The following is a 12,750-nucleotide window of genomic DNA, read 5'->3' on the forward strand; positions in this document are numbered from 1 at the left end:
TGTGTTGGGAGCTCCTGAATGTGGGGTGTTGCTCCCCTGCCTGCTGCTCCCTGCTGTGAGGGCTGTGATGCTTCTAGTTGACTAGTCAGTAAGAGGCAAAGTTCTTGCACTTTATGAGGAAAAAAACCCACGTTTCCTGTGTGAATAAAACGTGCCTGAGCAGAGGTGGGTGCTGGCAGAAGGAGCCTTTGGCTCAGAGGCTCTGCTGAACTCAGGGTGAGGGCAGCCCACAGCACACAAGTGAGTTCCTCTGCTGGGAGCCCAGTGAAGCATGTTTGGTCTCTGGCTCCAGTGTCCTCTGCCTGTCCCAGCTGTCAGGTTCCCCTCAGGCTCTGAGACCAGCTGGAGGGGAGCAGCCCCTTCCTGCTGCTGTGTGCTGCAGACCCCTCAGGTGCCACGTCCTGGGTTGGTCCTGTCACCAGCACCCTGTGTGGCCTCACTCGGGGCAGGGGGGAGCCTCACCCACCTGCAGGGTTTTGCCAATCCAAAATAAACCCTGTGGGTGATCTGGGTGCTGGATGGTACAGCCATAGCAAGTGGGGGTTTATTCCTTGGAGACTCTTCCAGGTGCCAGAAGGGGTGAGCTCAGCCCTACCTCTTTGTTCTGACAGTGTTGATGTTGCCTCAAAGAAGGGGCCCTTGTCCCATGCAGTGTTTGGCTGGAAGATGTCCTGAAAAAGAGCTGCTGGCTCTGGGGAAGCTCCTGGTTTCAGCTGGAGGCTGCAGCAGGGCTGTTTGCCCTCCCCCGTGGGTGGGTGGCTGCCAGTGTCTGTCTGCAGGTACCTGTCCCCTCCCAGTCTGTCTGGTCACCTTTTCACACATGTAATGCTGCTGGCTTGAGGTCCTTTTTCCCTGGAGCACCCTGGAATGGGGTGGGGAAGCAGGGCAGGAATGATGTTGTGAGCAGAGTGCTTGCAAGAACTGAAGTGGTTTATGCTTTTTATTATGAAGATATATTTTGTTTGGGTATTTTGTTGGTTTTTTTCCTTTGAGTGGCTGCTAGTAGGGTTTGGTCTGGCTCTAGTCCCAGAGAAAAGCAATTTATTCTGATATTTAATGGGAAGGGCTGGTTTTGCACGTGGGTGGAGCTGGAGAAATCCTGTGGACTTCACTGTGAGCAGCTGTTGTGGTTTAATTTTCTTTACAGCTATCATCTTGTTTATGGGAGGAAAAAAACCTGCTTTTCCTCCCAGTCTGACAATTCCTTTGTTCCTCCAAACCATTTCCCAGGTGTTAGTGATGAGAATAAACCTTCCCTGTGCACACTGGTTCTCTGCTGTCAGCTCTCCTTTGTCTCCTTTCCCCTGCTAAGGGCTGAAATGACTCCCCAGCTGTGTGGCCTTCCTGGGAACCACCCAGGGCATGTCCTGGAGAGCTTGGTGATGGTCAGATCCCATCCTGCAAAGTCTTCCTCCTCCTCCTCCTCTTCCAAAGCCCTGGACCCACAGAGTGTCTGCCTGCAGTGTGGGAGCTGTCTGGACACTGAGCTTGTAGCACTTACAGGGCTCAGCTGAGCATTGCCCAGGCTGAGACTCCTCAAGCTGGTCCTGGCTGATCCACCAGCAAGGTTTAACCTGCTCCCTGTGCCCTGCACAGCTGCTGCCCACTGCTGTTGCCATTCCAAGGTGGCTGGCCAGGCTGCTGCCCTGCCTTGGCTCAGTGACTGCATTCCAAACCTTGTCATGTTGGTATTTTAGCCCAGGGTATTTTTAGGCCACGGCTGTTGGTGGGAGTGAGGGCTACAGGGAAATGCAACCCAAATTCTCCTGGCTGTCTGCTTGGATTTAGTCCTGATAGCAATGGTCTGCTGCAGGTTTCAGGCTCTCTTTCAGAGCTGTGGGCTCTGCTTCCAGCTGCCCTCCAAGTGCTCCAGGCTGTCCCCCCTCAGTGCTGGCCCCAGGAACTGCTCTGTGCAGGATCCTGAGCAGCACTGGAGCTCCTGGCAGCAGAGCACACAGCAATCCTGCAGATTCCCTCCTTTGATGAACAGAGGAAGCCCCAACAGCGAGGGAAGAGGCAGCCTGGCTTCCCAGGGAGTTCAGTCTGAACTCAGAACAGGAAAACAGAGCTTCTCTTCAGCTCAGCCAGCTCTGTCTGTCTGTCCCAGGTCAGCAGATGCAGCTGGTGAGATAAAAACTTTTCCCCCATCTCTTTGTAGCTCACTTCTAAATTGCTGTGGGGAGTTTCTGCCAAGAAAGCTCCTCTATTGTTCCAGGGATTGGAAAGAGCAAGATTTGGCTGGATGCTTTCACAGTAAAAGCTTCACTATTTGATGTAGGAAGAAATAATTAGGGAAAGCTGAGGTGTCACTGCATCAAATTTAAAATTTAAATAATATTTTAATAAGAAACTCATTAGTTTGACAAAAATAACTTTCATCAGCTAGCAGCATCACAAAGGCATGGCTCAAAGTTTGAGGAAGAACCTGCCTTCAAATTCAGAACCATCTAAAATGAGGGCTTTTCCTGAGCACTGCAGCTGAGCTCCTCCCAGGGCAAGCACTGGATCCAGCTCCTCTGCACCTGACCCTCCTTCACTGGCAGGGACAACCCAGGTAAGGGTGACAAAAACAGGGAATGTTGCTCAAGTAACATAACTGAGAAGGGAGCTTAAATTCTGCACTGTGGAAAGGCAGGGGCTGAGCAGAGCTTGGCAGCCCTGGTGTCTGTCCTGGTGGCCCTGATCCAGCTCTTCCCTGCATGAAGAGGCCAGGAACATCACCAGGATGGTGCAGGAGGATGATGCAGTGCAGTTTTCTCCACAGACTCGGCTTCCAAGTGCTTCCTTGAAATGTTCAGACCTTCCCAAACTGCTCAGCAGAAGAGCAGCTGGAAACAAAACCTGGCAGTGGAACCACTTGTCCAAGCTGGTTGAACCCTTGCTGAAACAAATGGCATCCCTTGGCAGGAGCAGCCTGCAACCAGCCCCTCCAAAAATCACTCAAGGGACTTGTTTCCAGAGTCCAGTTCCTTGTGGCTCCTGCGGAGTTCACAGCCCTGGTCCTTGCAGGCTCTCAGAGCTCCATCCCAGCTCAGTGGTTCTGAGGGCAGGTTTTCCTCGTGTGCCCAGGCTGGTGGCAAATGCTGCAGGTCCGTGGCTTCTTGGCAGCAGATGCTGAGGAGAGATTGCCTGGTCTCTTGGCCTTGCTTCCCAACCCTCTGGAGTATCCATTGCTGCCAAAGTGGTTCAAAGAGTCATCTCCAGAAGGGCCTAGAGATAAACAACTTGAATTTAAGGATCTTTGAAAACATAAATAGGTGAGAAACACAAGGTAAGTTCAAAATAGCAGATCAAAGATTCTCAGATTATTCCTGAACCTGCACTTGCTTCAGACTTGTCTGAACTGTGAAATGTTACCCATTTGTTTTGCAGCATTAGAGAGATGTGGGAACATGGGGAAGCTGATCTGCCTGCTTGCATGCTCTGGTCTGCAGCTGAAGCAGAAACAAAACATGGCAGAGAAGAACTTGGGGTTTAAGTAGTTTTGAAAGTTTGATTTTGCCCCTTCAGGCTCAAATGTCTGAGGAGGAGGAGGATCTCTGAGACCACATATCCCCCTCTGTACCTGGTTATGTCCCTTTCTGACAGTTCTCTCTCTTTTGCACTCTTGTTTTGTCATTATTTTTCTTTTAGCATCTTTCCACACAGTTTCATCTCTGATCAAAGCTCCAGAATGACTTGCCCTTTCCCTGTACCCCCAAACTAGGGCAGAGGGAGCAGCACATTTTCCCTGGCATGCCAGGTGGGTTTGAATGTCTCCAGAGAGGGACACTCTATCACCTCCCTGGACAGCTGTTCCAGAGCTCTGCCACCTTTAATGTAAAGAAGTTCTTCCTCATGTTGAGGTCAAACTTCTTGTGTTTTAGTTTCTGGCCATTGCTCCTCATCCTGTCACTGGGCACCACCAAAAAAAGCCTGGCACCATCCTTCCCTGAGATATTTACATGCATTAATGAGATCCCCTCTCAGTCTTCTCTAAACTAAACAGGCCCAGCTCCCTCAGCCAGAGAGATGCTTCAGAAACCCCACCACCTTTGTGGCCTCCCCTGGACCCTCTCCAGCAGCTCCTTGTTCTGCTCAGCTGAAGAACAGCCTGCAGCCCTGCAGTGTGCCCCCAGCCCGGCCGTACCTGGTGCCATGTTCTCATCTGCCCACTGGAAGAAGCCACACTGCTGCTCCCGGGGTTTGGGGCAGGTGTGGAACTGCCTCCCCTTGTTGGGGCCGTCCTTCTGCACGGTGCGTGTCACCGCGGGCTGGTCACACCTGCACACCGTGCCACCGCCACCTGCAGCGTCCCAGCTGCTGCTTCCCAAGGGCTCCCTGCCTCCTCCTGGCCGCTGGAATCCTGCTGGGGTTCTTCCAGCAGCGGGCTGGAGCGGCGTGGAGCTGCCTCTGTCCTGTGGCTGCTCGTCAGCCCAGAGGAAGAAGTTGCAGGTGCCGGAGCTGCACTTGTAGAACTGGCGGCCCTTGTTGGGGCCGTCCTTGCGCACGGTCAGCAGCAGCGCCTCGCTCCCACAGTTGCACACCACAGCATTGCCATCATCTGCAGCAGCTGGAGGAGCAGCCCTGGGGGTCCTGGAGGAGTTGATGGAGAGCAGGTGTCCCCGTGCCTGGTTTGAGGTCCCCCTGGCTTGCCTGGTCTCACTGCTGGATCTGTTCAGGGAATGGTTGGCCTGCAGGCGGTGCCCTGGTTGGGTGGTGGAGGATGCAGGTTGGGATGATCTGTGCAAGTACTTGAGGTCCAAAAGCTCTTTCAGCATCTCATCACAGCCTCCAATGCAGCCAACGAACTCCAGGGGCATCACAGGGGGAACGCTGCCCTTCTTGAATTTAAACTTCAGTCTGCAAGGAAAGGAAGAGTCAAAGTCTCCCAATTTCTCATCAACAGACCTCAGTTTATACTTGGACTTTTATTGTTTTGATTCTGCTATATGGAGGCCAGTTTCCCCAACCCCTCTTCTTTCCATTCCCAGGCCAAGTGCTGCTCCAGCTTTCCAAGACTGGAATGGAAAATGGTTGCCCAGCTTAGCCCAGGGAAGTCTCTGTCCCAGTGTCCAACAAGGGATAACTGGCATGACCTACCTGTGAACTGGATGGGGTTTACACACATCACAGATGCTCTCATCCCTGGTCACATCCACCACGAAATCAGGGAACCAGACTGCAGTTTTACAGGCTGGATAGCCCATGCAGCTGAGGTAGAACCTGCCGAGGGACAGAGGCACTGGATGAGGAAGAGGCAAACTCAAGACATTTGGGAATCCATTCTTGTGTCTTCTCAGCCATCAGAAATTGTCAGAACTGCAATTTTACAGGGGAAATACCTACTTGAGAAGAGATTCAGCTGAGTCCACACAGCCCACATAGCTGCTGGAGTCAGCAAGCTGCAGCCCAGAGTTTCCAAGCTTTTACCAAAGGAGGTAAATGAGAGCCTGGAGAAACACAAACCAACACAGGAGGCTACAAGAGGGAAGGTCACCAACCCGCCATTCTTCCTGGTCTTCAGGACCATGTCACTGTTGCACTGGGGACATTTCTGAACAGAAAGGGGCGTTGCTGGGTACACCTCATCCTGCTCTGGAACTTCTGCAGCTTCTCCCAGATACTGAGCCAGGGCCTGGTCTAACCTGTAAAGAAACAAGCACAGCAATGAGGTGCTGCAGTGACTCAGAGCCTGCTGCCCCCCACACAGCCCTTCTGAGCTCCTCCACGAGCACATTGACTCAGCACCACATTTCTGGAACAGGAAAGGTGTGGGTACAATATCAGAGGTCAGTGCATGTTGCTATCCCCAAATTTAATCTTAACTGCTCATCCTGGTTTAAACCCTTAGCTGGGAGGAACTCCTGACAGCATGCCAGGCTTTGAGTCATCCTTTCCCACAGAAATGCCACAACATACAGGATCCCCCACTTCAGACTGAGACCCAGAAGAGCAGCCAGCACCTCCCAGCAAAACAAAGCAAAAGGAAGAGGGCAAAGACAGCACTCACTTGTTGGCTCTGGCCACAGCTTCAATGAAGACCTGCTTGTACTTCTGGACCTGCTGCTGCAACACTACAGATTTGTCTTTCTTCCCCTCACAGATCAGTTTTAGATCAGCCTCCAGCTCAGCTCGAAGGTCAGGCTTGGACATCTCGTAGCCCATGGAATCATAGCCTGAGGAATATGTGGAAAGGTAAGTGAAAGGAAGGAGCCAGTAAGGCCTCTGGCACCTTTGTGAGGGCTCTCTGCTCACCTTCCACCAGCCCCATGCCCAGCTGGCCGGGCAGGAAGCGCTGATCTGCCGTGAGCCCCACGTACATCCGCGTCTTGATCGTCTCGATGTGCTCGGCGTGGGTGGCATCAGTCCCTGGAAGCAGAGAGATGTCAGCCAAATCAGGAGCCAAGAAGTGATTTCCCCAATGCCCAGGGACAAGGACAAAACTTATGGTGAGGAGCAGCACTGCCCTTGTGTCCTGCTGGCACTGAGGCCAGCAAGGTGCGGGCAGCACACGCTGAACCCAAAATTTCCCACCTCCCTGGGGACTGGAGGCACTCTGCAGGCTCCTGAGGATTTTTGGACTTAGCCCTTTATATCCCTTTTTTCTGCACATTTAAGTAACTTCTTATCTACAGCAACATTTGGCGAATTCCCTGGGGAGAATTCCCTCTGCCAAGAGCAAGAGGCCACGCTGCCCAGTACTGACCAATGCCGTGTTTTTCCATGAGAGCAATGAGATCTGCTTCTGTGAGGAGCAGGGGAGGACTGGTTTCCCCATCCACCATCTCCACCGTGGTGGGCTGAAAGTGAGACCCTTTCTGATACAGCGGGATAACCTGGAGGGAAGGAGACTCTCTTTGAAACTGCTTCCTGGTCCATTCACTCAGGACAAAGGCTCTGAGTTAAATAGCCAGAAATGGTCAAAAGATGTTGTGCAGAGAGATCTAAAGTTGGCAGTGAAGTGCTACTTTAGCTTCTCCCACTTATGTTACTCAAGGGGATTACCTTATCACTCCACTTGTCATAGGGATACACTTCCAGGTAATTTCTGGCCAGGATCATGAGTCCTTGAGCAATGAATTGCTCGTTGGCGATGTCGATCTCCACAGTTGTTTCCTGTCCTTTGGCATCTTGAGAGCAGCAAGCCAAGAAGTGGCGCACGATGAACTCATAGAGTCTCTGCTCATTGCCCTGAGATCAAACAGTGAGAAGGGTGAGTGTCCTCCCAGGTTAATAAGACATCACAAAATCAGTGGGATCTCAGGTGAGGATTTTGTGCTAATGACCACGTTAAGATTTTATCTTTCTTTATCAAGCAACACAAGCCATCCAGTTCCCTCTGGATACACCCACCTGCAAGTTGCTGGCGTATTTTGTGGGGTGAATGGGAGGGTGAGCCTGATCAGATTTGGTTCCACTCCGAGGGGTCGGCCCACCCTCATCCAAAATCCTCTGTGCAAACCCTCCCCAGTTTGGGTCCTGTGTTTGCTGTTCTACCAAGGCAGAGAGGTTCAGCTCCTTGGGGAAAATGTTGGTCTCAGTTCGAGGGTAACTAATGAACCTTAGGAAGAAAGACAGGAGAGCACTTTGAGAGTTGCTCCAAGATGCTTCCCATTTTGAACAAAAAGCCATTTAGTTTTAGAAGAATTAAGTTGACCAAGCCAAGTCTTGCTTTCTTACCCTTTAGTATAGAGTTTTTCTGCTATTGTCATTGTTTCCTTTGCATTTATTTTCAGTTTGCGGGAAGCCAATTTTTCCAGTTCCTGCATTGGGAAGAGCCAGAAAACCCAAAAGTATTAGTGGATAATTCAAAGCAGTGAGTAAAACATCTGTTCAAAGCTCTTTTCAGAGAAACCCTACCCAGAGTTCAAACATACCACAGTGTCCAGGGGCAGGGGCCTCCATTTGCTCTTTGGCTTGCTCACAACATCAACAACAGTTGCTACCGGATCCTAAACAGAGTAAGCAAAACCCACACATCCTTCAGGAGTTTACACAAACTGTTTTTTAAAAGTCTTGAGCAAGACAGATACAGGGAATGTTTGGCTGAATCTGGATTATGCAACTATTTACAAGCTTTCCTACCTCCATACACATCTGGTAAAGGACCAGGCACGCCGTGTGATTGAAGAGCCGGTTCCTCTTCCAGTTGAAGACCACGCTGCCGTCCTCATGGTCATGGGTCACTGTGATGGACAACAGAGCTGGCTGATGCAGGAGCCACAAAATGGAAATACCACAGAAGAGCTTGGAAACCTTCCAGCTCTGCTCAGTATTCCCGGCAGAGGAAGAGGAAATTATCGCTGGAGCATTTTTGTGTCAGTTGCTCCAATGTTTTTCTTTTTTATCTACATCAAACCCTTAAAGATGGAGCCCAGGACTGTTTCTCCAAACATACCTTTAATTTTGTAGAAGGCTTCAGGAACAAAAGCCTGGATGGCTTTAAAGCGTTCAACTACAAATCCCAGTGTTGGGAACTGGCAGCTGCCATAGCTGATCAGCTGATCTGCTAAAATATCAGGGAAGATCTTCCGCAGCCTCAGAGTCTGGAATCTGGTGAAGGCAGCACCTGAGGGAACAAAATGAGCACCACAACTGAATACAACAATGCTGAGTGATAATCACAGTATTTCAGATATTTTTAATATTCTGAGCATTAATTTTACTCTGTTTAATACTCAGTTGAAGAAGCTTGTCAGTGCTGCATGAGCTATAAATTTAATATTTGCTTCAAGGAGAAATCTCCTATTTTCAGGAGGAATTTTTTCACTAAAGTGGCTTTTAAACATTGGAATGGATTGCCCAGGGAGGTGGTGGAGTCACCATCCCTGGAGATGTTCAAGAAACAACTGGATGTGGCATTCAGTGCTCTGGTTTACAGGAGGGGATCAGTCACAGGTTGGACTCGGTCTTGGGAGTTGATAATGGGCTGATTTGAAGAGCACTCTCCCAGTAAAACAAGTCTTTTAGTCATATCTGATCTAAAAATCAGTTTTATGAGACTACAGAGAGCATTTCTGCCTTGAGTTGAGGTTCCAGTAGGAGATGTTTACGTGCCTATCCTGAGGTCCAGCTCCTGCCTGACGTCCACGGCGTCGCTGGTTCTCTGGTCAGGCTGGGTGAGGTTCTCACAGGCTGCCCTGACAGCGTGAGGGGTGATCTCGGAGAACCGTGCTCGGAAAACCTGCAGGTTTGGCTTTACTGCAGACACACACACAAGAGAAATCACAGGAACTCCATCACCAACAGAAAGGAGCAACTGATAAACAGCTATTGAGAGAGTGTGCTGTCAACTGATCCTACAGCTTTCCAACAGCTGGATGCATTTCTGGCCTATCACAGCCAGATGTTTATGAGAATTAGCCAGCATTTAACCTGGACACAATAAAATTGAGAATTTGCCTCTGCTAAAGGAGTTGTTAAACCATTAATGGAACTCAGACTGCTGGGGATGCTCTACGCACCAGCTCTGCACACATGGATGATCTCAAAGCCAATGTTCTCTCCTTCTCGATCGCAGTCAGTCCAGATCACCAGGGCTTGGCACTGCTGGATTTCTCGTTCAAGGGTTCTCTGAGAGGAGAAAAACAACACAGGGAGAACATTCCAGGCCACTTGCTCTGTCATTTCATTTCAGAATGACTCACTGAACACCAAATGCAATGTGTATCCATGGAGATGGGTTGTTGCAATAACATTTTGTAATTGTGTGTCTCGGGAGATCAGGCAGCTTTTAAAAGAATTGAGTCATTTATTTACATCTAATTCTGTTAAAAAGTTTGGCTTGGAGCAGGTTGTACCACAATCTGTTTTCTAAAAATGTCTTTTTCTGTAGAACTGAGACACAATCATCAATTCCACCTTGTTGGAAAAAAACATTTCTATTTTTAGCTGTTCCTTCACTGCACTAGTTGTACATGAACAAGAGTTTCAGTGCCACAAATGAACAGCATATACAGTCCTAGGAAATGTAGGAGGAATCTACTAAACTACAGAAATGTGGATGTTAAGGACAAAGGTAAGATCATCCTTCTGTCTGGGACAAGATTTGTTGAACCAACCCCTGAGCTCAGTTTCAAAGTCTTAACCATGATGTACCTTAATGTCCAGGTAATTTTCAGGGCAAAACTTCTCAATTTCAGCATCAAAAAGAGCTAAAGGGTTGCAGCTATGCCTGGAAAACAGAGGAGAAATGTGTGTGTGCATCACATAAACTAAAACACTCTTTGTGAGACACTACCTGGTGCTCTCTGAGTACTGGAATTAATGTATTTTATTACAGGCCTTGTTTCAGATAACAGAAATGAAATGCTGAGTAACATTTCAAAGCAACAGAATGAAAAACCAGCCAGAGAAAACAGCAAATCTGGAAGACAACAAGCAGCTTCTCCTATCTGAAGCCCAGAATACAAAAGGAGGTAAGGCAGAGAAAGCACCTTCCTTCCCAGAACAGCTCCTAGCTGAACAAAGAACACAAACCATCCCATTTTGGAGTCAGTTTAATTCCCTGTGTCTGCCTTGATGTATTTTAACCAGTATTATGTCTTCAGGGGGTTTTAGCACTCTGAGGACAGGAATTTGAAACAATATTTATGCTATTTTCTAAAAAATTTGGAACTCATCACCCTGCTCTGAGTCAGAATTCCTCCCTGCCCCTTTGTCTTTGAGTTTGCAGTGTCAAGGATGGGAACAGGAGGTGACAGGCCCCTCCTGTGAGGGCCAGGAGGTGACAGATCCCTCCTGTGAGGGCCAGGAGGTGACAGAGCCCTTCCCCTCCCTGTCAGGACCACGAGGTACCAACCATTTGCGAAATGGCATGATAAAATCATGAGCCAGTAAATGTCCTGACACGGATGTCATCACCATGGTAACGTTCTGCAAGAGACAGAGCGAGGAAATTAGTGCCCATCACTCACCAAAAACTACCCACAGCCCCAAAATCTCCCTTTGGTTCACAGTTTAAATGATTAGTGACACCTTTCCCCTGTTAATCCCAAAATGGTTTGGGTTGGGAGGGACCTTAAAGCTCATCCAGTGCCACCCCTGCCATGGCTGGGACACCTTCCACTGTCCCAGGCTGCTCCAAGCCCCATCCAACCTGGCCTGGGACACTTCCAGCGATCCAGGAGCAGCCTGCAGCAACCATCATAACAAGCTCCATCCATGGCCTTATCCTCAATTTTTGTAGGAAGGTCCCAGTTCTAAACAGCAATGTATTTTTGACTGACATAAAACCAGAAAGTTAAAAGATTTAGAGCAACAAAACAGGTGGTGGAGCAAAGGAAACAATATCTGATTTTTTTCTCATCTTTGGGCAGAATATCACCATGGCTGAAACTGTATTTTGTAACTCCTGACAAATAGCTTTTATTAATTAGTATTTGTACTTCATTAATCCAGCAGCAGATGGAGAGAAAACTCTTACCTGGCCAAACATCTGGTAGTCATATTCATAGATTTTGTTGAACTTGGAAAACCCTTCTCGCTGGAAGGAAAGGACAATTCCTGAGTTTCTGGCTTTTAACAGGACACAATTTCTTAATTTTTTTTAATTAAATTTTTTTAACAGAAAACAAATCCATCCTGCCCTGCTTTGTCCACACTGGGATGGAGCACAAGAGGCACATGGCAAAGGAAAACCAGCTACTGGAGCTAATGGGAATTGCAGTAAAGGGATGGAAATCTCCTGTATCATTTATGGAGACACTGAAATGGTGATTTCCAAGGTAAGAGGATTTTAAACCATTCCTGAAGGTGGTGCCAGGGTTATCTCCCCATGAATAATGAGGAACTGATTTATTTAATGGGGCTGGCCAGTGTTTAGAAACTCCTAACTTGTTCCAAGTGACAAGCAGTGTCCCCAAGGCTACTTCCCACCTAACTGGGACTCATGGAAGTTTCTAGATTGTGTATTTGCTGCTTTTTTTACAGAAGCAGGATGATTGATGTCTTGATTGGGACTGTCAGCACCCAGGTTCTCAATAACACCTTTTATTCAAATAAAGGGGGTTGGAGCCACATGGGGGTCAGCCTCTTTTCCCAGGTGACAAGGTGAGAGGGAACAGCCTCAGGCTGTCCCAGGGAAGTTTTAGGCTGGACATTAGGAAGATTTTTTTCATGGGAAGGGTTATCAAGCATTGCAAGCACCCAGGGAAGTGGTGAAGTCACCACCCCTGGAGGTGTTCAAGGAACACCTCGATGTGGCACTCAGTGCTCTGGTCTGGGTACCAAGGTGGGGATCATGGGTTGGATTCAGAGGTCTTTTTCAACCTCAGTGACTCTCTGATTCTGGTCTAGCAGCACCTTAGTTTGGAAATTCTTTAGTTTGGAAACAGGAAGTGATTATGCAAACTGTTACCACAGCAGCAGAGAGTAGAAATAATTGAATTTTTTCTTCTCCAAACCACAGCCCGTTTTTGCTTTATTTGGTGACCTCCAGTAAACCCCTGACACTTGCTGATGCTGCAGAAGTGCTGCTTTTAGACAGGGAAATGCATGCCAATGGATGGTGTCCATTTTTGAAGCCCATGTTATGCACTGCTAATCCAGGAAGGACCCAGGGAGCCCTCACCATGGGAAGGCAGAGGGAGCTGAGTTCCCACTCTGCTTAACCCACAAGGACCTGAGACTCCCAAATACATTTGGGCAAGTGATATTTGTCCACAGAACATCCTTGTACCCTCGTGTGTTCGGGGACAAAACCAGTGCCAAGTGTGCCATGTGCTGATGTGAAATGGCCATGCCAAGCTCTGCCGGGAGTGCTGGAGC

General features: G+C 48.9%; 2 protein-coding genes across 5 annotated transcripts in view; one reads left to right on the forward strand and one right to left on the reverse strand.

The window, feature by feature from the left end:
* MIEF2 (mitochondrial elongation factor 2) overlaps positions 1–675 on the forward strand; it is a 5,118-nt gene extending 4,443 nt beyond the window's left edge. Inside the window, exon 5 of the mRNA XM_005425991.1 lies at positions 612–675. Coding sequence (XP_005426048.1) covers positions 612–675 — 64 coding nt within the window. The remainder of the gene's footprint in view (positions 1–611) is intronic.
* Positions 676–2,319: 1,644 nt separating this feature from the next.
* Positions 2,320–12,750, reverse strand: part of TOP3A (DNA topoisomerase III alpha) — an 11,421-nt gene continuing 990 nt past the window's right edge. For 2 of the 4 annotated variants that reach the window (XM_031061117.1, XM_031061118.1), the window contains exons 3-20: positions 11,408–11,467; positions 10,784–10,857; positions 10,081–10,156; positions 9,447–9,555; positions 9,040–9,183; positions 8,381–8,551; positions 8,068–8,168; positions 7,860–7,934; positions 7,663–7,745; positions 7,336–7,543; positions 6,988–7,173; positions 6,689–6,818; positions 6,238–6,351; positions 5,993–6,158; positions 5,484–5,627; positions 5,083–5,205; positions 4,130–4,842; positions 3,032–3,210 (exon numbers count right to left, since the gene is read on the reverse strand). In XM_031061117.1, coding sequence (XP_030916977.1) covers positions 3,032–3,210; positions 4,130–4,842; positions 5,083–5,205; positions 5,484–5,627; positions 5,993–6,158; positions 6,238–6,351; positions 6,689–6,818; positions 6,988–7,173; positions 7,336–7,543; positions 7,663–7,745; positions 7,860–7,934; positions 8,068–8,168; positions 8,381–8,551; positions 9,040–9,183; positions 9,447–9,555; positions 10,081–10,156; positions 10,784–10,857; positions 11,408–11,467 — 2,856 coding nt within the window. Of the gene's footprint in view, positions 3,211–4,129; positions 4,843–5,082; positions 5,206–5,483; positions 5,628–5,992; positions 6,159–6,237; positions 6,352–6,688; positions 6,819–6,987; positions 7,174–7,335; positions 7,544–7,662; positions 7,746–7,859; positions 7,935–8,067; positions 8,169–8,380; positions 8,552–9,039; positions 9,184–9,446; positions 9,556–10,080; positions 10,157–10,783; positions 10,858–11,407; positions 11,468–12,750 lie in introns of all 4 variants that reach the window. The other 2 variants (XM_031061120.1, XM_031061116.1) reach the window with 2 other exon arrangements.

This window comes from Geospiza fortis, unplaced genomic scaffold (genome assembly GCF_000277835.1).
Source record: "Geospiza fortis unplaced genomic scaffold, GeoFor_1.0 scaffold213, whole genome shotgun sequence".
NCBI classification, from domain to species: domain Eukaryota; kingdom Metazoa; phylum Chordata; class Aves; order Passeriformes; family Thraupidae; genus Geospiza; species Geospiza fortis.